The sequence below is a fragment of the Colletotrichum spaethianum genome, assembly GCF_022836535.1.
Source record: "Colletotrichum spaethianum MAFF 239500 DNA, contig02, whole genome shotgun sequence".
Classification (NCBI taxonomy): domain Eukaryota; kingdom Fungi; phylum Ascomycota; class Sordariomycetes; order Glomerellales; family Glomerellaceae; genus Colletotrichum; species Colletotrichum spaethianum.
The window spans coordinates 609,742-631,293 of record NW_026054772.1 but is presented as its reverse complement, the minus strand read 5'-3'; the positions used below and the strand labels follow the sequence as shown (position 1 = coordinate 631,293).

Sequence of the window (21,552 nt, the reverse complement as noted above, 5' to 3'; positions counted from 1 at the left end):
CGCCAAAGGCACACAAACATACAAACGTCATCAGCCTCCCAGGTCGTCATACACGTCCAACTGTGAGCCCGCTGCTCACCACAGCAGGCTCTTTTTCGTTTTCAAAGCGTTCCTCGCCAGTCGTGCGGGAACGATACAGTAATACACAGTTTGTGAAAAAAGGGCCGCGCCTCAAATGGTCGTCGTCGCGCGGCCAGGGCATACCGTCAAGCCAAGAACGATTTTCTCCACATCCAAACGTGTAAGCCGTCAAGATATTCGGCACAGAAACCTCCAGATCCTTGTACGGTCATCCGCATATATACATTCCACACTGTGGATGGCATCCGAGATGCCACTGACTTAGGCCTTGCGGGACCGGGGCGTAGAGCCGTTGGCCTTGGCTCCGCTGGCCTTGGCGTTGCCGTTGGAGTGGCCAGCGACAGCTGAGGCAACGTGGTGGGGGTCGGGGAGGGGAGCCTGGCTCATGCGACGGAGAGACTTGCGGGTCTGCGACTTGCCGCCTTCTTGTAGGTCGCAAGGTAGAAAGAGATGAAGAGGACGAGGTAGGAGCTGAGGATACCGATGCCAGCGAAAGCAGCAAACTCCTCACCAGAGCACTTGCCGGCGTTGGGCATCCAGGGGAAGTAAGTCGAGGTGAAGTAGGTGTAGGAGGCGAAGTAAACGAAGCCTGTGGTCGTTAGCGTGCACCTATGGACTCTGGAATATCAATTGGGACCTACCGAGATCGATGATAAACTGGATGATCTGGAAACGAGTAACCCACTCCTTCCACCAGATGCGGACACCGCGCGCGCTCTGGAAGTAGTACCAGTACATGACGACGTGGACGCCGAGGTTGAGGGTGATGGGAACCCACGAGACGGCGGTGGAGCCAATCAACTGGGTGTAGCAGAGGAGAGCGGTCGCGCCGTGGTGGTAGCAGTGGAGGAAAGCTACAGGTTGTTAGTGCTTGCGTTGAGAAGGCTGATGGGGTCTCGATGCGCTTACTCAGGGGCTTCTTCTTGAGGAAAAGGAACACAGTGTCCAGCAGCTCGAGGTACTTGGTGAGATAGGTCATCTGGGATGGTCAGTTGCTGGGAGAGAGTACGCAGATCGATGAACTCACGTAGTAGAGGACAACGAGAGGCTGAGTCCAGCCGCCCTCGGCATCGCAGATGGCGTGGAAAATGCCTCCGCGCACAACAGTTGGCAGAAGCTCCTCGATGTAGAGGGCGAGGAGTCCGGCGCTGATGAGAGTGAGGAAGAGGTTGTGGGCGAGGAAGAGACCCTTGAGCTTGTAGGGCTCACGGTTGCGCATCCACTCGCGGCCGCCAAAGATGATGGTGTAGTAGATGATGACAAAAATGCCGGCCTGCTTGATGGTGGACATGGGCGTGACGCCGGGAACGAATCTGAACTCGCTCACGGGGTAGCCCACGATGGGAGTCCAGACCTTGTCGAGCAGAGGCCATAGGTGAATGCCAAAGGGGCGGTCGAGCGTGGGGAGAGGCAATTGCTCGTAGAACGAGGAAGGGGCTTGGGTCGCCATCTTGAGAGTTATTTTCTTCGAGCTCGTGGGGATGAAGTTGAGATTCAGGCGCGATGGTCTCCTTGCGAAGATTTGCGACGAGGACGTCTGTTATGACCGTGGGTCTCGATGTGCGGGCTGCCCTGGTGGACTCGACACGGAAGATACGGATCTTCTGATGACAGACGGGATGGGCGGTCAGCAATGCACGCGGCGCGGCGGCAGAGCGTCAATGGACACAACCCAAAGAGAGGCAGAGCCTAAGGAGTGACGAGAAGCAACGAGAAAAGGAAAAAGAGACAAGTTGCAGCAAACACTACCCGCCGCAAGACACCCGGTGACAGACAGTCTGGAGGTTGAGGAGGGAGGGGAGGGAGGGAGGGAGGTGGTCAGACAACAAGATACCGTCAAACGCCACGGGCACACGAGTTGGTTTATGAGGAGGGAGGAAGGACGGGAAGACCGGTGGCAGCAACAATGCGAAAAGTTGTTGAGATAGTCAAAAGGGGAAAATTCCTATCGAGATGGTCCAGGTACCCTGTACTTCGTCGCGCAGCCATTTTCGCGGCCCTCATTTGATCGTGCAGCATGTGATTCGCTGTCAGGCCCCGGGGCAGCCAATCAAGGGCCGTGCTTGGGCCTATGCTCATTTGGACTCCTGGTCACTGTTCAAGGTTCCAAGGCACAACATGCCTGGCACGTGATCTGGTCGATGTCACCGGCGGCCAGCATGCCGCAGTGAAGAACCCGGGGCAGCGTTACAGGGAGTGTTGGCGATGGGCCACGCTAAATGTTTGGACAGGAGCTCCGGCTGGGCGCGGTGTTGGCTGTGCCTCGGTGCCTGTAGGAAGAGGACAACACTACCTTACCTCTGCATGCTGCAAAATGACGCGGGCCGTTGCAGTCTTGGTCTGCGCTGGATGAGGCCCAGTTGGCAGGTCGGGCTAACCCACTGCTACCGCGACCTAGCCCCAATTCATCCATCAAGGCCGCAGGTACCAGATACCTCGAGCCTCATGATGCAGCTTGCAATCTCGGAAGTTTAGGCTACGCTGCCCAATTGCGAGAGTCACGGCTGGCGACGAGAGTCAGTCCCCGTTGTCTCGATGCGAGAAGAGGGTCGATTGAAAAAATTATGCCTCGGCCCCGGCCAATTGACCTGGAGACGAACCGACTCCTCCTCCCATGCAAGAGCGCACGTCGTGCTGGATGCCGTCACAATCTCCGGTCTCTTGGTCCCGGCCCGGCCCCCGTGTTTTCTTTCCCCCTCCCAAATCCATTCTTTCCTCCCTTGGGAAGGAGACCGACCGACGTGACAGCCTTGCCGTGCACCGTGCTATGCGATGGGTGTGCATTGTGTGGCAGTATGGAACAAAAGGCCGGTGCAACGGAGCCCTGAATCGCTTCCCAACTCCGGGCCGCCGGGGGGGTGTGGAGAGATCTCATGTGATTATCTATCACCTAAGAACCCATGGAGCGGTCCGATGAGCTATTACGCAGAGCGAAGAAACACTACGTTCTTCAAGGGTTTGCGGTCTAAAGGACCAGTGAGAGGCGGGAGGATGAGTATGACCAGTTCCAGGTGGTTCGGGGGAGAACCGTCCACAGTGGCCTGATGATGGGCTTCCGTGCGAAAAGACGCGTCAACTGTGTTCATCCAACCCATCTTGTGTACTATGCGCCCGAGTCGAACCCAATTCGCACGGCCTGGAGTTCAGCTTCCGCTCACCCAAGCAACAGCACCCAAAGCTACCGCTTAGTCATCCAATCAAAATCTCGCAGAATCCAATCCTTTTTCGTGCCTACCAAAGCCAACACTCACCATCATCCGACTCAATCCCGAACGAAACGCCCATAGCTTCGCGCGAAAAAAATAAAAAAAACCTCTCCCACGTCACACAGCCCGCCCGCGACACCCCAACGTCCGTATCGGTCCCTTTCCCTCCTTCGGTCGTCCCGCCTCTTGTAATCGAACCTCACCTTCTCCGAAAATGTCTGCCTCTATCCTCCGCGTCGCCGCTCGCGGCTCGACCACCTTCTTCCGTGCGAACCCCATCCGCCAGCCTCTCGTCGCCCGCTCCGGCATGCTCCTGCCCGTCGTCGCGGGTGTCCCGGCCGCCAACACCTTCAGCACCAGCGCCCGCCTCCGCTCTGGTGACCACGCCGAGGAGACCTTTGAGGAGTTCAGCGCGAGGTGAGTTCGAAATTTACCCCGGATTCTCGGTCGGGTTGGGGTTGGAGGGGGGTGGGATCTTTGGGCGAGCGAGAACGAAGATAGGGATGTCGGAAGAAGGCACCCAACAATCATGCCACTGTCGCCGCCCCCTCCACGCGACAAAGCCATTGGGCCCCTCCGACTCGTCAATTCGGTTTCCAATTGGCATCGCTGACTTTTGGCATTAGATTCGAGAAGGAATTCGATGGCGTCCAGGATGTTTTCGAGCTTCAGGTACGCAGCCGGCCTCGGGACCTGAACCTAGTTCCGGCAAAAGTGGTCTGATGAGAACGAGGCTGACTCTTTTTTTTACTCTCGCATAACAGCGCAACCTCAACAACGCCTTCGCCTACGACTTGGTCCCCTCTCCCTCTGTCGTCGCTGCCGCCCTCAAGGCTGCCCGTCGCGTCAACGACTTCGCTACCGCCGTCCGCATTTTCGAGGGTACGCCATTCCTCCCCCGTTTGCACCCATGCATTTCTTCCGCAGGCCGAGCAACCTCCCCTCATGCTGCGGACCTGCAACCTCCAACCATGCACCGTTGAATGCGACATGAGCTGACATCCTCCCCCCCCCCATCGCAGGCGTCAAGGCCAAGGTCGAGAACAAGGGCCAGTACGAGCAGTACCTCGAGGAGCTCAAGCCCCTGAGGGAAGAGCTTGGCGTCCCTCTGAAGGAGGATATCTACCCCGAGCAGAAGAACTAAGCGTTCTCCTCATCTGCAACGACGGGGGAAATCCACAGCAGGGCCATCGATACCAACAAACCGAAGTCCTTGGATAGGGCCGGGGCGAGAGACCCACCCAACCCAAAATCAACCACGAACCAAACTTGTATATTCTACAGGGGAATGAGAGAGGAGAGAAGGGAAAAGCAAACCCTACAGAGTCTGCTTGCCGCGTGTGTGCCTGTGAACGTCGATAGAAGGGGAGGGGGAGTTTTCTGGTAGTGTGATCTAAATCAAGTCCCATGTACCATCTTACCGCTCTTCTCAATCTCATTTGTTCAACTCCCTGCTCATCCGGCAGACGGCAGTGATCATCCACAACGTCAGTGGATAGTCATGACATGAATCAAGATTAAGTCAATTCTGTGTAGAACACTGGGACCTGCATCCGATATTCTGGAATGTAGCTTTCAACAGCCGTTGCTGTGGCACGATTCCCGTCCCTCACCGGGCATGGATATGGCCACATCTTCTGCAACGCGCATTGCTTCTCCTAGATCTAGCTGATGGAAACAACTAGAACCAACCATCAAGCCGTCCCCCTAATGGTATCTCGCGGGGTTAAAACTACGGCCCCTTAGTAACACAGTACAGGTCAACACAATCTAGTCCTCTCCACCTCTATTGGGGTTTGGACCAGGCTCCCAGCTTCCATTACCTCCTTAGTCTCGAAGGTGGCCCCATCTGCCGTTGGCCGGCGTGTTGAAGAACTGCAGGCCTGGGACGGGTGTGCCGCCAGCTGATTCGTGCGGCGTGGGTGAAGTCCCCCTGCTGGCCGAACCCCCTGTGGCGCGTCCCGTTCTCGGGCTCATCATGCCTAGTCTCGGACTCCGGGGCACGCTCTGTTGTCTCGTCTCCCTTCGTCCGTTCTTGAGAGCCCTCAGCTCCTTTTCGACGCGAGCGAGCTCCTTCTCGCGGTCCTTGGCAATGGCCTGGGTCTCGGCGATTTGCCGCTGCATCTCCTTGACCTGTTCTCCAGCGTTTACGTTCTGGACCTGCGCAAGGTTGCCCACCGCCGACTTCTGCAGCAGGTCAACCTGTTCTTTGAGATCGCGGTTCTCCCGGGCCAGCTCGCTGTTAACGTGGTTGGCCGTCTGGTACGCGTCTCTAGTGTATCCTAGTTCGCCATCGCGGCTTTCGAGCTTCTTCTCCAGCTCCGCGATCTTCGCCAGAGCCTTCTCGAGCTCGTCTGTCTTTTCTTTAAAGACTTCAGTAGCGACTGTGCCGGCATTGACGAGAGCCTCTTCGAGAGTGGCATTTTTCTTTTTGAGCTCCTCTTCCAAGATCTTTGCCTTGTTCTGCCACTGTTGACTCTCCTCTTGGGCTTTTCCCTCGTTTTGCTGCGCTTGATCCCGCTGAGCTTCAAATTGGCTCCGCTCCCGGAGCGCAGCCATATGTCTTTCTTGTATGAGATTGATGGTCTTGTCATGACTCTTGACTCTTTTAGAGAGGTTGGTGATGTGCTTGCGAAGGTTGACCTCTAACGACGTCTTCTCCTCCATCTGGTACTCGAGTTCGGAGACCTGCAGCGGGTTTAGCTTTGGCAGTATTTGAAGATATAAGCGACGTACCTTGGTTGTCAAAGAGTCTAGGTGGTCTTGAGTCGTCTGAATGTGCACGCGGGACGGGTCCGGGTTGAGATGACTGTGGACTGCCGCATCGATGTCGCCCGCAGCTCGTCCAGGAGAATGGCTTACGCGCAGACGCTTGGTGATCTGTTGCGACATGTCGTCCTAGATCCACGCATTAGTTGATAGCCGTCCTACGCAGAAAGACAACTCACGGCTTTGCGCTTGCGGGTCGTCAACTCCTCCGCAGTGGGCGGCATCTGGGTGTGAGGCTGGGTGCTGGAGTAAAAGTCGAGGACAGACGAAGGAATAGGTTCAGGCTCCCATCCAAAGCTGGGGTCGGGGTCGATTGCCTGGCTTGCAAACAGAGAGGTGAACTGGTCAATCATCTCGCCCTGCTCGTCATTGGCGATGAGAGCCCTTGCTTGGAACAAGGCAATGAGCAGAGCATTCTGTCTCTCCAAGCCCTCAAGCTCCGCCGGCATCATCAACTCGAGGTGCTCAATGGAGCAGGTTGTCATGAGTCTGATCAGCATCGGCTTCTTGCCGCTCATTTCAGCCCACTGACTCAAGACATCCGTCTGCATGATGCCGTTGTCGAAGCCAATGACGACATCAAAATCGCTCAAATCGTCGACGAGAGGCTGCTCGGTATGTACAAGCACAACAAGCAAGGAGTGCTCGTCCTGGCCTTCAAGCTCATGCAGGCCCTTGAGGGAGTACGCCATGTCTCCGGTTCCAGCCACAGCTTCGAAATAGCCGGTGATGCTGGTGTCACGCACAACAATAAGAACCTTCTTGTGACTTGTCTGCAGTCGCTCCAGGAACCGACCAACAAAGAAGAACTTGCTATTGGTGCCCATGGCGTGCTTTTTGAGATCGATTGCTGACAAGGCGTCGATTGAAGGACCGTCGAGGGGCGCGGGCATGTCGCAAATATCCCGAAGCTGGTTAAAGAGTCTTCCAATGGAATCCACAGTAGCTTGATCCGGCGAGCCCTCATCGGACTGCAAAGCCATATTGAACTTCTCGATTTCGCGCTTGTAGGCCGTCAACGTGCTTAGATACAAAGGGCGAATATTCGCCGGAAATGACACAGTGACCAAGTATTCGCTCTGGTCTATTGTTGTTGGAGGGCCTGAAAGGTACGGCTCTTCGACATCGGGTGATGTCGCGGTGCTCTTTCCTCCTGCCGTGGTATCGTCCTCCGGCAGCATCTCCAACAGCTGGTCATCGTGCTGGGAGAGGCCGGACAAGGCTTCGTCTGGCTCGATTGATCTGCTGATGTCAGAGGGTGAGATAGTAACTGGTAATTGGCCGGCGGGTTCAGGGGCCATGAGATTGCCAGGAAAGATGTCTCCCATGCTGGCTGTCCGGGGGACGTCTTCGGCTGGAGCCGCAATTGCTGGACCAGGAGGGGCGCTGGACAGGACGGGCAACTCTGTAGATGAGGTGATAGGCTCTCCCATATGCCAATCGCTCGCAATAGGAGGCTGTGAGTTGATGTGGATAGATGGATCGGCCATAGAAGCTGAGAACGCGTGATCGACGGCGTCCGTCGTTGAAGGGCCATCTTCGCGATGGTGCACCGGAGCAGTTGTAGGACTGGTCAAGCCATCCTCAGCCAACGTGCCCTGCAAAGCAGCCTCCTGTATTCTCATCAGCTCCTCGATAGCCGAGAGCGGCTCGCCACTGGGTGTATCCATAACTGATGGTAAACCGGTGTGTCGACCGCTATGGCCTTCGTCGTCTTGCGAGTTATAGGGCGAAGTGAGGGGAGGTAGCGATCGCGCTTCAAAGCAGGTTCGAAAGCTGTCAGCCTCTGAGACCACGTCGTCGTCACGCTGGTGCGTTGCGGATGATTGGTCTGACAACGGACTGGGGATTCTGTCGTTGGAAAAGCCTGGCCCAGAAGAACCTGAACTATTAGGTCTGGTGTTGAGACACCGCTTTCGCGAAGGCCTGTGGCGAACGGTGTCAGGAACTACGGGGCTTTTAGCGCAGTTGTTGCTTGGTTCAATTTGACTCGCAGAAATGTTCGGAAGCGGCGCAACGACTTGTGCGAGTTGCGTGTTCTGGCTGTGGCCGTTCTGCGTGTCCGAACAAGCAATAATTTGCTCAGCTGCGCTCTCGTTTTGGTTGGCTGCCAAAGCACTTGCACAATCTACAGAATCGCTCTTGGTCGATGAAGATGCTTGAGAGGAAGGAATGTCGAAATCAAAAGCAGGCTGTGTCAAAAAGACGGGTGTCCCTGCTGATCGCGATTCTTGAGGAGAGTCTCCGCTAGCTGAATGGTTTGCTGAATGTTCGGCCTGGTATACTGTGGTTAAGTCATCAACCTGATGCGATGGGATCGATCTGTCGGAGGTAGAAGTTGGAAAGGAGTCGCGTTCGCGTATAGGCTGTTGAGGTGGGGCTCGGATATCGGGATGGGATGTTACCCAAGATCGTGACTGCAGCGCCTGCGGTGGCGCTGGCTCTTCAGTCGTTTGCTGAGGCTCAGACAGAGTGGGTAGGATATCACCAAGGATTGGTATCCGGCTTTCCTTGGGACTATTCTGCGTCAAAGGAATGTAGCCTGAAGACACCGGCTCTTGCTGACGGTCCCGAGAAGACTTTGAAGGACTTGACTGCAAGGGGGTTCGGCGTACAAAGAAAGGTGATCGGTGGTCTGGCGCACTAGGGAGAGCCTGGGAAGCCGAACTCCTGCTCAATGACGATTGTTTCTGCGAATCAGGAACCTCACGGTCTGTGATAGTTCCCTCTTTGTTTATAGTAGACGATGCTAGCAATTTGCTAGAAACCTGCGAGTCCTGTGTATCGAATGCCGAGTAGTCCTGTGAGTCGGGAATGGTCCTTTGACTAAGATTCTCAGCGAGCACCACCTGGCTATCCTCGTCCTCGAGGGCTGAGACAGATTGGGAGCCGAGTGAAGTTGAGCCCTGGGAGTCTGATACACTGATATACTCGGAGAAATCGTGGTCTACCTTAGAGGGGATTGCCACAAAGAAACTCGAGTTGTTGTTGTATAGAACTTCCGACGCGGCATCCGTGTCAACCTCGGAGCCCGATGACAGTGAAGGAGCCTCGCTATGGTGCCTTCTCCGCTTCGACTGATTGAGGTCGTCTTCCGAGTCGTCAGGCTGCTCAGTTTGATGCCCCTTTCGCCTGCGTGGCGGCCGGACGGGTTGACTGCTGTCAAGCAAGTCGGTCGCTGAAGCATGCGTAGATGCGCCCTCGTCTTGTAGTCCTCCGGTGCTTTGCGCTTCTGACTCCTCGCTGCGCGTCGCGTGGTCCTCCCGATAGAGTGCGTCGAGTTTCTTCCTCCAGTCGAATATCGCCTTCGACGTGACGTCCTTGCTTGAGGTCTACGTAAAGTCAGAGCCACTCCATGACAAGGGTCAACAGGGGACTTACCCAAGTAGGATGGTATCGTTCGCCGGTGTCGGGGTCGTCTTCCCAGTCCACCAAGTATTCAATCGTTGCGCCGCGCTTCCTTTCCTGAAGAATATCCCTGATTATATACCAATTTTCCTTGGGTTGCTCTTTGGGCTTCTTCGGCTGTTTCGAACTATGGCGAGAACCACTCGGCATTGACAGGTTGCTATCCACCTCCTAGGAGGTGGTGTGTTGATGTGATGTACCTCGTTGGCGCGTCGGCTTCGGGTCGCGAATCCGTGTTCATGTATGTCGCGCTGCTTCGTGAAATGCGTGTCGGGTCGTGAATTTGGTCAAACCGGTCGCTGAGAAGACCTACCCGGGTCGCAGGCGAGGCTGCCGTTGCTATCGAAGCTCACGAAGCTCAAGCCGCTCGGAGATGGATTGACCGTGGCTCCACCTGTAGCCTGCCGTGGCTGCGGATCCACCAGCCACAGATTTAGCCAATCAGACGGCACCGCTATGGTCAGGTCACACTCAACAAGGAAACCGGACCTGTGCATGAGCGAAGCTTCACCTGAGCTTCAGGTCACTTTACCAGATTGCGGTAGAAAACATTTAGCGAATTGCAGATTTGGACAGCATGTCCGGGCTAGCAACCGGCTATCCTGTGTTGTTACCATCAAACTACCTACTAAGCGCACTTCAAAGGGCAGGATGCATTGACAGCCAGATGTAAATGCACATGTGAATCATGTCATGTAAACAGTGACGCTCGTTAAACGTTTAACATGTATACTGCAGCCAGTGCTACTGGCCTTGCTGGAGTGCTCTCCAGCCGTTTCATAAACTCCTAGACCTCGTGGGAACAGCGCTGGAACTCTGATCGTCGTTGATATCTCATACCGTGAACCACATCATGCCTCTTTTACTTGTGATATACACGAGTCCCTGGTGACTCCTTTCCACCTGCGCGCCGCACAACATCGAGAACCAATTTTTGTGATTGCCCCTTCATACGTAGCCCTTGCGAGCTCCCTGGAAGAAGAAGCGAACAATAAACACTTGCAGAGCTCCCATGAGCACAATTAGAGCGCACTGGATCATGCTAAAGTTGATGATGCGGCCCTCTGTGCTGCGGACGGTGCTGAAGTTTCGGTTCTCTCTGGTGCGGAAGTACTTTTGGCCTCTCGCAATGGTCGAAAGCTGGCCGGAGAGCTTGAAGATGGTTTCCTCGAGGGTAGAGTGCTGTTCGGGGGAGGCACCCTGCTTAGCGGGGAGCTGGGCGCGAACTTCGTTTTCGACCTGTAAGGGTTCGCAGTCAGCATTGTGTATCGCAGGGGAGTTCGGGGCGACGTACGGCAATCTCAAAGTCGACAAACTTCTCGGCAAATGTACTCATCTCGTTGTTAAAGCAGAACTCGTAATCGCCCAGCTGTTGGGCAGTGAAGACAAAGTCACCCTGGCGCTCCTTAGATCCGTCCAGGATGATCTTGTTGCCCGGTCCTGTCACGACGTAGTCGACGTCGAAAGAGCCACCAGATTGGACCTATGCATGTCGGATCAGTCTATTTTCCATAACGCGGATATCACTATCAACGTACCGCAAAGTAGAAAGCAATCTTCTCGTTCTCCTTCTGGGTCTTGGCATAGAAGCAGGCCTTCTCGCTGGCGTGGAGCTTGTAGGTCAATGCCGTAGCGGCAACCTGAGAAACGAAACAGGCAAGAAGCCCGCAGGCGATGGCGGATACCCTCATGATGTGTTGTGTGGGAGTCTCGGGGAGGCGCGCTCGTGAGGGTGTCGATCGTCGACTCTTGATGCCGGGGATTGTGGACAAACTGTCGCCAAAAGGGTCACTTAGAACGGGCCACGATTGAAAGTTCGGCGCGCGGAAAATTGGTGCCCGCTGGAGGCAAGGTAGCCCCTTGGATGTGTGCACGGACCAAGTCGGCGCGAGAACGCAGCAGACGGTACGGAGTAGGGGCAAACGCCAGCGATGCTCCCCAGAGTGTACGTACCGCTCCTCTCGTAGTGTAAGGTGGCTCCATTCGAGCTTTCCTCTCAAGCTAACAAGCTCCATCGTCACTAGCCACGCTCACATGTCGCATGTCCAACCTGAGTGGCTTGTTATCGCGCATTAGTGTTTCAGCGCGGATGTGGGCCTTTCATCAATTAGTGACCTCATCTCTAGTCGAGGTCTCATAAGCTGTCACGTCACGTCCAGCAGAGCTTCCACCTCCTAGAGGGCAGGTTCATAGACTGTTCCTTCTATCAAACTTTCTCTTCTTGACCTCTCAAAGCTCGGCTGCAAGGGGAGCAGCTCCTTCTTCTCTTTCCGTCGACATTTTCCTACAAATGCTTCTTACCTGCTAGGCCAGCACCCACTCCTTCGAATCAGCACCTGCAACCGACCGGCATTTCCGTATTTGCATCTACCTAGGTACTCCTACGGCACCATGACGATCCAGACGCGCATAGCGACCACCTCTTCGATCGCATTGAGGGCAGTCGCCTACCTCTTCCTGCGATGGGTAAGTCCCATCTGTCACTTTAAGAAATTGGCCACTAATTGTTGGATGCAATTTTAGTTTCCGGGCCCAGTAAGTGACCTTTGTTGCCAAACTTTCAATCACCAGTTTTGGCGCCTATACTGATCACGGTGTAGGCCGCCGTGCCATTGAGCATATTTGCGCTATTTGCCGTCTTTGCGCCATCTTTCGTCTCAGGATACATCAATGAACCAAAATACGATGTTGTTGAGGACGAAGTCGACGTCACTGTGAAGGAGACCATCGCGGAAGGCGACGCCGAGGATGAACCCATCAACGGCCATGTCGTCGCTGAGGAGATCCAGATCGAAGAGATCCTCACTGTCAAGGAGAAGACCAGCCCGTGGAAGACCCTTCTTGCTGGCACGCCCAGCTCGACTAACCCTATCCTCTCGGCCCTCACCTTCCTGATCAATGTCATCTTGGTTGCGATGACCGCAGACTTTCTCCTCCGCGTTCGCCACTACCACCCAGTTAACGACCTGTCCTTTGTGCGTCTAGGTTACGTCTCACCCACAGAGGCCAAGTTTGTCTTGCGCGAGCCCGACCAGACCAATATGCCCGTTACCCTAGAGATGCGCATAAAGGACCCGCAGCCGCCGTTCGACAATCCTCTCTGGCAGCTTGGCGGAGGAACGAGGTACACAGACAACACGACTGACTTCACTACGACACTCACCGTTCCCCTAAAGCACTCACAGCAGAGGATTTACGAGTGGCGCACTTCAAACAACCACAGTGGCGAGTTCGTTGCGCCTCCAAGGGCGGGTCAGATGTCGGCCTTTGCAGACAACAAGTTTACCTTCCTCTCGACGTCGTGCATTCTCCCGCGGTTCCCGTACAACCCATTCGAGCATCCCCTTGCCATCCCAGGCATGCGACACCTCGCTAATGTGCTGCCGAAGCTCCAGGCACAGTTCATGTTGTTCCTGGGCGACTTCATTTACATCGATGTTCCCAAGCGTCAAGGCAAGTACGAGGAGGACTATCGCCAAAAATATCGTCACGTTTATGCCTCTCCGGACTGGGCTCCTGTTGCGCAGAACCTTAGCTGGATCCACGTTCTTGACGATCACGAGATTAGCAATGACTGGTCTTCCAACACCACGGGCGTCTACCGTGCCGCTATCGAGCCGTGGCATCACTACCAAGAGCTCGCGAACCCCCCTCCTGCGCGTGTTGCGGGAACTAGCAACCTCAGGAGAGATGGTGCGACTTATTTTGAGTTTGTTCAGGGACCCGCAAGCTTCTTCATGCTGGACACTCGCTCTTACCGATCCGATAACGACCTCCCGTTCGACAGCCCGGAGAAGACCATGCTCGGCGCCAACCAGCTTGAGGACTTCCTCGATTGGTTAAACCGACCTGAGCCGAAGGGTGTGAAGTGGAAGATTGTGGCGTCGTCAATCCCGTTGACTAAAAACTGGCCCATCAACCGCAAGGACACGTGGGGCGGATTCTTAATTGAGAGACGCAAGGTCCTTGAGGCTATGTGGGATGCTGGTGCGAGAGGCATTGGTGTTGTCGTTGTTTCGGGCGACCGCCACGAGTTCGCGGCTACCAAGTTTCCACCACCTGCAGGTGGGAGATGGCCCGAGACTGCTGCCGCCTACGAGTTCTCTTGCAGCCCTCTCAACCAGTTTGCTTCACCTCTGCCGAGCTATAGGCAGAACGACGACGAAGACATTGCTCTCAAGTAAGTATAGTTGAATACCTATGTCGCCCGCCTCGATAACTGACCCCTTTCTAGGTACATCCACTCTGGCAATTCCAAGTTTGGCTCTCTAACCATTGAGAATCTGGCTGAGGGAGAACAGAGTAGTCTTAAGTACAGCCTGTACGTTGACGGCGAGGTCACGTGGAACACTATGATTTTGTCGCCTCCCCCGGTCAGCGGCGAGAAGACCTCGGCTTCGTTTTGGAATAAGTTGAAGGGCAACTAGACAGTATAGAACTCAGGGACGAACACCGCCTCTGGGGCTAATAATCAATTCAGAATCATTTTCAAGGCTTGACTATGCACATGAGATCGTTTCCTTTTGCTTCCCCTTTAGTGATTGCCACTAGCACTATCTGGATCTCCGCGGGGGAATTCGCATGAGTTGGCAAGCAGCGTCTCTTAACCGACTTTCTTTATCGACAGCTTGCTTCCAATGTGGTTAGTCACGGGGCCTCATGGGATGGTTGACGTGGTATCAGCAAGAGTACAGATGTGCCCCGGGCACGACTCCGGATAGACTGTGGCGGAACGTTCCTGATTGATGGCATCGTTGCTCAGTAAGAGCGTTTTGTAGATCAGTTCTGGGTTTGGAGTCGTCTTGCTACGAGGTGTGTTCCCCTTGTTTGAAAGAAAACGGCAAACTTCACGACGGCCGCTGCCCCCAATTCCAAAAGTAATGAAACCCCATGCGAACACCATTTTGCTCGATATCCCGCATAATCTCCCTTTCGATACGGCTGACATCTTCCATCGTGCGGATCGTCTCTTCACCGCCATCCTCAACCACGGCTGTCAACCCTGGCTTGACGAGTTGGAGAACTGCCGTAGTGGCCTTTTGCTGGATTGAATCGTCCGCCGCCCACGAGCTCCAGACCTTTTGCTCGCAGCTCTGGAAGCCGAGTTTCGGAAGCTTCTTCAACAGGGCAGCGGGCATTCTGTGTTGGTGTTAGCGAAGCCCTGCGGCTGGCCTGAAATGTAACAAACTGCGTCTGGCTGACTCACTGATTGTCTCTCCCCACCCTCACATCGTGTTTCATGTTAGCCCACCAGAACTCTTCGCACGCCCTGCTCAGCGGAAACGCCCTCATGAACAGGTCACCCGTGTCCTCCCACAGCAACCACCCGCCGGGTTTTAACAGATCAAACAGGTTCCTCAGCACACCGTCCCAATCCTCAGCCTTCAGCCCCAGTGCCAACAGCCTCACATGCACGAGATCAAAGGTGCCTCGCAGCTCTCCCGGGAATGGCTCCAGCACGTTCTGCTCCCGGAAGTCCAGGCTCGGTTGTTCCGGTCGGAGAGGCGGGGACACGGGCGGCGGGGGGATCGGCGGCGTCGGTGGGCGCGGTGGGAACTTTAGCTTGTCGATGTCGAAGCCGACGAGCTCCGAGTGCGGTGGGAGGTCGTCGGCGAGGGAGGTCAGCCAGACGCCGCTTCCCGTGGCAATGTCGGCGATCCGGGGGCGGTCTTGGGACTGAAGGGACGACAGAATGTGGGGAGGGAGCAGGTCGACGGTGAGAGGCATCCAGATGTTGAAGTGGTTGTAGGCGAGGCGCTCGAGCTCGTCGTCAATGCTGCCACGGTTGAGGCAGTATATTGTGTTGGTCCAAGAGGCCATGGAGGCGTCGGGGTTTGGTTCAGTCATGTTGAGTAGGGCTTGGGTGACGTCTCACTTTGTCCACTTTGATCTTATTTGTCAAGAATATCAATGTTTAAGCAAAGAGCACTTCAAGCATGCTCCAATGGTCTAAAGAGCTCGGCGTGTTCTACTTATACACATCGGCTAAATCCTATTAGACAACTGAAAGTTGGGGACGGTAGATGATGGCACAGTCGTCGCCAGGCTCGCCAGTTGCTTGCCGCACTTTCCGTAGATGAGACGGTCCCGGTAATTCTTGACGGATTGTCTCCATGGTTGGGCAAAACAATGAGAGGTAAACCGAACATCCCGGAGTGTGGTAAAAACGCTTTGAAGCCCATCCCAGAACTAGGGCCGTCGGTCAGCCCCCTCATCGCAAGATCACAACTCTAATCTCCAATCGTTTACCCCCCTCTGCATGGAACATCCCCCGTTTAGGCAATTGTAAGATGGAGCGGAGAATCATGCGGGGCAAAGGTTCCGGAGTTTATTTGACAAGTCCAAAACTGGCCAGATATCAAGCACGTCAAACAGCGCGCTCGTTTCTGCCGTGATCGCAAAGTTAGGAAATGGTTTTTTTGGGCAATCAAGTGTCAGAGCCTTGTCCCACCGCCGACGACACCAGAACGTTGCATATCTCTACATCACTCCAACTGAGCAGACCTGGAGGCCGCCCCCGACCGGCTGCTCCAGGAGCTCCAACAGCTAGATAGCGTACTAATTCGTTTTGCCTCATCCAGGTCCTCAACGATGATACCACTGTTATACTTGTACTGCAATCCATCCCTCGGCTTAGAGAGCTCCTCATCTTCCTTCTCATTGAGAAGGACCTCAAAGATCTTTGCGTTGCCCTTCTCTAGATCCATAACCTGGCTACGCGTGATGATGTATCTTGGTAAGAGTACGAGGTTTATGGCAGGGTTGCTGATGATCGACTCCCTCGACACATGCTTGCGAATCTCATCAGCCGCAGTCTTGAAAATGCTACCTGTCTGTGCTGCCCGCTGCACCCCGGGGTGGTCTATATCTTCAAACCTTCGTGCGGGAGGAGAAGGAGAAGGAGGGGCGGGAATGGAGACGACGTAGTGATCACGTACCTCAGCTTGTCCGGGCTGCGTGGTAGCGATATTGTTACTTGGAGGTGATTCGGAAACCATTCGAATGGCGTGGGGTCCGCTGACTCTGCGGTCGCTTTGCGGCTGTGGCCTGGGGCCGTGTAAGTTTGTCTTTGCTTGGCCAGCTCGCTGGCCCATCTGCAGTTGCTGATCTGCGGGGATCCAGGCACTAGGATACGATTCGTAAAGCTTGGGCGCTTGACTCTGGTCGACTCCTTTCTGAATTCGCAGAGGGGCGATCTCCAGAGGGGCAGGCTGGTCAGGATTAGCCCACTCTGACCCGAATGGGATTATCGCCGGCAGCATAGAAGTCCTCACCTGTAGAGATCGCCGGATACCAGAATCCAAACTCGTTGACCGGATCGAAGCGCAGCTGGGATCTTGTTCCACGTCCCCCTGATGCGGTGGTAGACGGCTTTGGTTCGCTGGAAGATGCCGGTCTCTGTCAGTAAGCCCGGAGGCATCGTCAGACGGTGCGCCCCTGGTCATTCTCGGCAGGCGAGAACCCCTCGATACCTGTCGACCCTCGCGGTGTAGGGGGCGTGGGCCATCTAAACTACGACTACGATGACCGGTGTACGCTTCCACGGGGGTTCGCTGCACGCTCGATTTGCGTTGTATAGGCAAGGGCTTCTGGTCGATCCTCGGGTTGGAGTCTGATGGTTGCTGTCTCTGCTTCGGCCCAGGTCTCAGAACGGTCGGCACTTGGTTGAGATATCCATTTCCAGGCTCGTTCGGCCTCCGTGCTTTTTTGGGAGGTGAAGTTGGATGTTGGTCTCGTTTCTGATGGTGAACATGCTGCTGCCGTGGCTGTTGCTGTTCGCGTTGTGGCCGTTGCTGCTGTTGAAACTGGCTCCGCGGTGGCGGTTGCGGCTGTATGTGAGGCCGCGATGAAGGTTCCTGCGAGCGTTGCTGCTGGTGATGTTGCTCTTGACGCTGTGAATGTTGGTACTGCTGAGCATGCTGCCTCTTCTGCTCCCGGTGGTCCTGCTGAGTCTGCTGCTGTGGCTGCTGGTAACTAATTGGCAACACAATGGAAGCCCCCGCTGGCTGCGAAACCAACGGCGCCCCCACCGTCGTGCTTCCCACCCCGGTTGCGATATTCGCCAGCGACAGCGGAGGGGGCGTCACCGCCTCAGCGATGCCTCCCCGCGTGTAATGTCCCCTGCAGTAGCGTACGAGGTGACCAATCATCCAGAGCCCAAAGAGGCCGCAGACGATGCCGGCGAAGGCGATGGCCAGGTCCTCGGGAATGGGCGTCTTGACACCGATGCTGTAGACTAGGGCGAGGACGGTGAAGATGAGGAGGACGAAGACCATGGTCAGGGGAAGGGTGACGAATGTGCAATCATGGAAAACGCGGTCCGGCGTGGGGCGAGGCATCTTGCGAGATTGCTTCGAGCGCTGGTCCAAGTCAATGTCGAAAAGCTGTCTGAAGGGGCTAAAGCTACTTGGCTTGAGAGATGGGGGCGGTTTGGCCCTGACGACCTCTGAGCTATTCATATACGCCAGACAGCGATGTCCCTCCATGATGACAGGCGCGAGTGACACGACCCTGAAGACACGAGAAGACTTCAGTCGACAGCAGCAGGCAGACGAATCATGATCCCATTGTACGCCTCCCCGTTTTCGTGGTAATGTACAGGACGTGTCTCATCTCTCATTAAAGAAATGCACCATGGCGTGCGTAAATACAAAGAGAGTAGTAAAACAGCTGTCTAATGAAGAAACCTAGTCCTCCGAGACTCCCCTCAAGGACGTCGGTAGGGCTCATAGTGAGACCGCGGCCTCCTCGCCTCCCCCTCCGTACGAACGGTCCACACGCTAAAGGAAACTGGCGTGGCTGGCAATTCGACGGGCACGACATCCCCCACGGACTCTGGACTGTAGTGTCTGAACGCCGTGTGCTTCGGCGGCGCCTTCATTTCTATCGTGTACGCCGGCGGCGGCGAGTTGTACCGCGGCAACGAGACGTCCTGCTCCGAGCTCTGTTCGCGGAGCTGCTGCCAGGGCCGCGGGAACCGCACGGAGCCGACCTTTTCGGAGATGGAACGCCGCTTCAACCAGAGGAGACACGTCAGCCCGGCGACGGAGGCGACTGCCGCGACGGTGGTACCTGCGATGATGCCTCCTGAAGTTGAGTTCCCAGTGGACGTGGCTGCAGCAGGTGTCTCTGCTGGCACTGTGGCCGATGGTGCTGAAGGCTCCTGGCCCTGGCTGGCTGATGGTGTGGGTGCGGCTGGAATGCTCTCAGAGGATGTCGATATCACTGCCTGGGTGGTCGCCTGTGTCTCCGACGTTGTGGTCTTTGTGCTTGTTGTGGGCAAGACCGAACTGCTAGTTTGAGACTTCTGCTCCTGATTCAAGACGCAGGCAGAACCGCCCCGACAAGTGTAGCCGAATGGACAACACCTACTACCGCACGATGGCAGGGCCTCCTTGAGTTTTGTGGTATGGATCGGGCTCGTCGGGTTTTCGACGACATCTTGCGCCGTGATATCGCAGATGATGGGCGAGATGATGTCGCATGAAGCTCCCTTTGGGCAGCACAGGGCCGTAGTTTTCTCTGCCAGGACCAGACATGTCGTATCGCTGGGACAGCAAAAGTAGTCTGCCATGCCGTTTCCGCAGGCATTGTACCCCTTGACTGGGCAGCTGGCGTTTGGCCGTAATGCTCTGGGTGTAAGTTGACGTGTTTCGTGGGCTTGCAGTGTTGTCGGTGATTGGGGTCTGACTTCAACTCCGCAGACAAAATGTTCATGGCAGACGAGCCATGCAATGACGCATAGCCTGCGCCAGCTTGTTTCTGAGACCATAACGTTGACGATAATTAGGCAAGAATATCGGGGATAAAGAAAACACGGCAGAAAATAAGATCCAACTAAGCTCAGCACCATCAATTCCGAGACAATACCACTCGGCGAGTGCAGGTTCAGCGGCCATCATGGTATATCAACATCTCGTCCCCTGCGGTCATCAATTGCAAAGGCGACATGACACTGTTGGTTCGTACTTTTGTTCGACCAACCGCAGGCCAGACGGTGCCGCGACGATGGGTTTGATGTTCAACGTAGGTCCAAGTCCTGCTTGTCGCCAAGAGCAGCCAATCAGAGGAGCCGTCTACGCGCGACACAAACAGCCAACGCTCAACGCCAACATCAACCCGCAGGAGACGAGACAGTAAAAGGGAGAGAGGACAGGCATCTGAACCATTGTGTCGGTGCCCTCTGGGTCATGTGAGTGGACAAACGAAAGAGAAGAGAGGGTGTGCCTTGCCCCGTTGGGCTATTTCGACAGAAGAAACCCAAACGGGGAGAGAGCTCGGCTGCACTTCCGGCGCTTGTTTCTTTGAGGGTCAACGCAACTGGGTCCCGGTTGCCACGATGCAGGTCCAAGAATATGAGTGGCTATAGACGAGGCAGGAGAGGCAATCGCAAATCCGAGAAAACGGCATGGCGGCTATTCCTACTGGGAGAATCCACCTGCTCGGTTTTGTGGTGGTGAAAGAGCCTCGAAGAGCGGTCTGGAAGAGACGATCAGACGCAGCGGGCGAAGCGAGGCATATTTGGCGACGTGGCAGGCTTTTTGACGACGCCGGAGTGGGAATGACGGATGGACGGACGAAGGACAAAGGAGCTGGAAGTTGTTGGGTTGCGTGCTGATGCATGTTGCAGTGAGAATAAAAAAGAGGCGAACAAACCCGAAAGGAATGACAAATGGAAGTGAAACAACCAATGCGGAACTATGCTCTACAGTCTTCCCTAGCATCCGTTGCATGGAAAAGCGAATAGCTTGGGGCGGGATAAGTCTTGCGAGGCACTATCACCATGGAGGCATGCTGGGGCCAAGGCCTTCTCTGTGATGCGCTTCAGCCGCTTTCGTTGCTGGTTCCGGTTTGCTTGGCGATATAGGATCCGGTGGAACTTGTCTCTCTCTTGTCGTAGGGTGGAGTCAAGGAGGCTTGATCCCAGAGCAGACCGGGGCAATGCGTGGGAAGGCCGAGACACACATAGTCCGAAGCCGAACCGACCACCGTGTACCGCCTAGAATGTCCTGGGGGATACGAGCCCGAACGGTGTTGTACCGACGTGATCCGGAGGCGGAGTAGGCCGGCGCCGATGTTCGACGCGGCAATTGTGTCCCCCTCATCATTCCGACGTACCAAGCCGGAGAGAGCGCGAGGAACATGGGCATGATATGCTCATCGCCGGCCAAAGCATGGTCCGATGGAAACATTGCCGCCGTGGGCGTCGATGGAGGCAAGTGGAGCTTGGCTGGTACCCAGGCGGCCTCGAGATCCGATCGAGTCTCTCTCTGTGTTCAGCCGAGAGAGTCGTAGCGAGTGGGATAGGCGGATCTGACAAGAGGAAACGGCTCAGTCCGGCCAATCTTTGTTCAATCCTTTCATGTTCGAAAAGAAGGCCACCAAGACTTAACACAAGCCGCTAGGCCGAGGTCCATTGTCCCAAAATCGACGCAGCAAATTGACAAAGAGATTTACAGTGAGGGGATGCTCGACCATCAGCTGATGTCAGTGCAAAAAACCAAAAAAAAAAAAACCACAGCATCTTCGGCGTCCTCCAGGACCATCTAGAGGGGCGAGTGGGACCCGAGAGTACATACCCCAGCCCCGGATTGCCCTCTGTCCATCCATCCGCCCCCAATTCCGAGATCCCGTCGCATTTCTCAAACGACAACCTGGACTGGAAACCCCCAACACATCCCGGACCAATCTTTCCTCTCAGGGTTTCCAACGACATTTGGCCGACTTTGCCAATCATTCAGAGTTCCCATCTACATACGAACCCAAATAGACCGTTGCAAGAATGCTCCCCTGGAGGAATATCGGCCCCCGAGCCGCAAGGTATATACTCTCATTCGTAGTCGACTGTCTCAAAGTGGCACCTGAAGGTCTCACTCACACTCTGCTCTTTTCTCCCGGTTTAGGCGTGCCGCTGCGTTTGGAGCACCACCCCGCATCACGGCTGCTTTCGGGCCCACGAGACATCTGTCCGCATCCGCTGTTGCACGGTCTCAGCACTTGAATGTAAAGATTGTCAAGGACGGAATCCAGTTTGATGGTCTGGCCGACGGCTCTGCCCCTAGATCGACACTGTAAGTCGGCTGCCCTG

At 55.4% G+C, this 21,552-nt stretch overlaps 10 protein-coding genes across 10 annotated transcripts; 2 read left to right on the top strand and 8 right to left on the bottom strand.

Annotated features, from left to right (window-relative positions):
- Positions 1 to 464: 464 nt before the first annotated feature.
- ColSpa_01057 (putative endo-1,3(4)-beta-glucanase) lies at positions 465 to 1,531 on the bottom strand (the record flags this gene model as incomplete). Its single annotated transcript, XM_049267269.1, has 4 exons — positions 465 to 670; positions 723 to 935; positions 991 to 1,060; positions 1,109 to 1,531. 4 exons carry the CDS (start codon positions 1,529 to 1,531, stop codon positions 465 to 467), a joined length of 912 nt encoding a protein of 303 aa, XP_049123226.1.
- A 1,970-nt stretch (positions 1,532 to 3,501) lies between these two features.
- ColSpa_01056 (cytochrome c oxidase subunit 6, mitochondrial) lies at positions 3,502 to 4,431 on the top strand (the record flags this gene model as incomplete). Its single annotated transcript, XM_049267268.1, has 4 exons — positions 3,502 to 3,704; positions 3,914 to 3,959; positions 4,052 to 4,169; positions 4,310 to 4,431. 4 exons carry the CDS (start codon positions 3,502 to 3,504, stop codon positions 4,429 to 4,431), a joined length of 489 nt encoding a protein of 162 aa, XP_049123225.1.
- A 683-nt stretch (positions 4,432 to 5,114) lies between these two features.
- ColSpa_01055 (uncharacterized protein) lies at positions 5,115 to 7,726 on the bottom strand (the record flags this gene model as incomplete). The annotated part of the gene is made up of 3 exons (XM_049267267.1): positions 5,115 to 5,975; positions 6,024 to 6,185; positions 6,236 to 7,726. 3 exons carry the CDS (start codon positions 7,724 to 7,726, stop codon positions 5,115 to 5,117), a joined length of 2,514 nt encoding a protein of 837 aa, XP_049123224.1.
- A 973-nt stretch (positions 7,727 to 8,699) lies between these two features.
- ColSpa_01054 (uncharacterized protein) lies at positions 8,700 to 9,614 on the bottom strand (the record flags this gene model as incomplete). Its single annotated transcript, XM_049267266.1, has 3 exons — positions 8,700 to 8,746; positions 8,767 to 9,388; positions 9,438 to 9,614. 3 exons carry the CDS (start codon positions 9,612 to 9,614, stop codon positions 8,700 to 8,702), a joined length of 846 nt encoding a protein of 281 aa, XP_049123223.1.
- A 798-nt stretch (positions 9,615 to 10,412) lies between these two features.
- On the bottom strand, positions 10,413 to 11,155 carry ColSpa_01053 (uncharacterized protein; the record flags this gene model as incomplete). The annotated part of the gene is made up of 3 exons (XM_049267265.1): positions 10,413 to 10,703; positions 10,759 to 10,947; positions 11,003 to 11,155. 3 exons carry the CDS (start codon positions 11,153 to 11,155, stop codon positions 10,413 to 10,415), a joined length of 633 nt encoding a protein of 210 aa, XP_049123222.1.
- A 700-nt stretch (positions 11,156 to 11,855) lies between these two features.
- On the top strand, positions 11,856 to 13,891 carry ColSpa_01052 (alkaline phosphatase D; the record flags this gene model as incomplete). The annotated part of the gene is made up of 3 exons (XM_049267264.1): positions 11,856 to 11,930; positions 12,065 to 13,644; positions 13,699 to 13,891. The coding sequence occupies 3 exons, from the start codon at positions 11,856 to 11,858 to the stop codon at positions 13,889 to 13,891; spliced, it is 1,848 nt and encodes a 615-aa protein (XP_049123221.1).
- A 420-nt stretch (positions 13,892 to 14,311) lies between these two features.
- On the bottom strand, positions 14,312 to 15,311 carry ColSpa_01051 (N-methyltransferase gliN; the record flags this gene model as incomplete). The annotated part of the gene is made up of 2 exons (XM_049267263.1): positions 14,312 to 14,603; positions 14,671 to 15,311. The coding sequence occupies 2 exons, from the start codon at positions 15,309 to 15,311 to the stop codon at positions 14,312 to 14,314; spliced, it is 933 nt and encodes a 310-aa protein (XP_049123220.1).
- Positions 15,312 to 15,949: 638 nt separating this feature from the next.
- Positions 15,950 to 16,884, bottom strand: ColSpa_01050 (uncharacterized protein; the record flags this gene model as incomplete). The annotated part of the gene is made up of 3 exons (XM_049267262.1): positions 15,950 to 16,340; positions 16,403 to 16,675; positions 16,739 to 16,884. 3 exons carry the CDS (start codon positions 16,882 to 16,884, stop codon positions 15,950 to 15,952), a joined length of 810 nt encoding a protein of 269 aa, XP_049123219.1.
- Positions 16,885 to 17,555: 671 nt separating this feature from the next.
- On the bottom strand, positions 17,556 to 17,950 carry ColSpa_01049 (uncharacterized protein; the record flags this gene model as incomplete). The annotated part of the gene is given in 2 exon segments (XM_049267261.1): positions 17,556 to 17,585; positions 17,600 to 17,950. 2 exon segments carry the CDS (start codon positions 17,948 to 17,950, stop codon positions 17,556 to 17,558), a joined length of 381 nt encoding a protein of 126 aa, XP_049123218.1.
- Positions 17,951 to 18,171: 221 nt separating this feature from the next.
- On the bottom strand, positions 18,172 to 19,038 carry ColSpa_01048 (uncharacterized protein; the record flags this gene model as incomplete). The annotated part of the gene is made up of 1 exon (XM_049267260.1): positions 18,172 to 19,038. One exon carries the CDS (start codon positions 19,036 to 19,038, stop codon positions 18,172 to 18,174), a length of 867 nt encoding a protein of 288 aa, XP_049123217.1.
- Between the last annotated feature and the right edge of the window lie 2,514 nt (positions 19,039 to 21,552).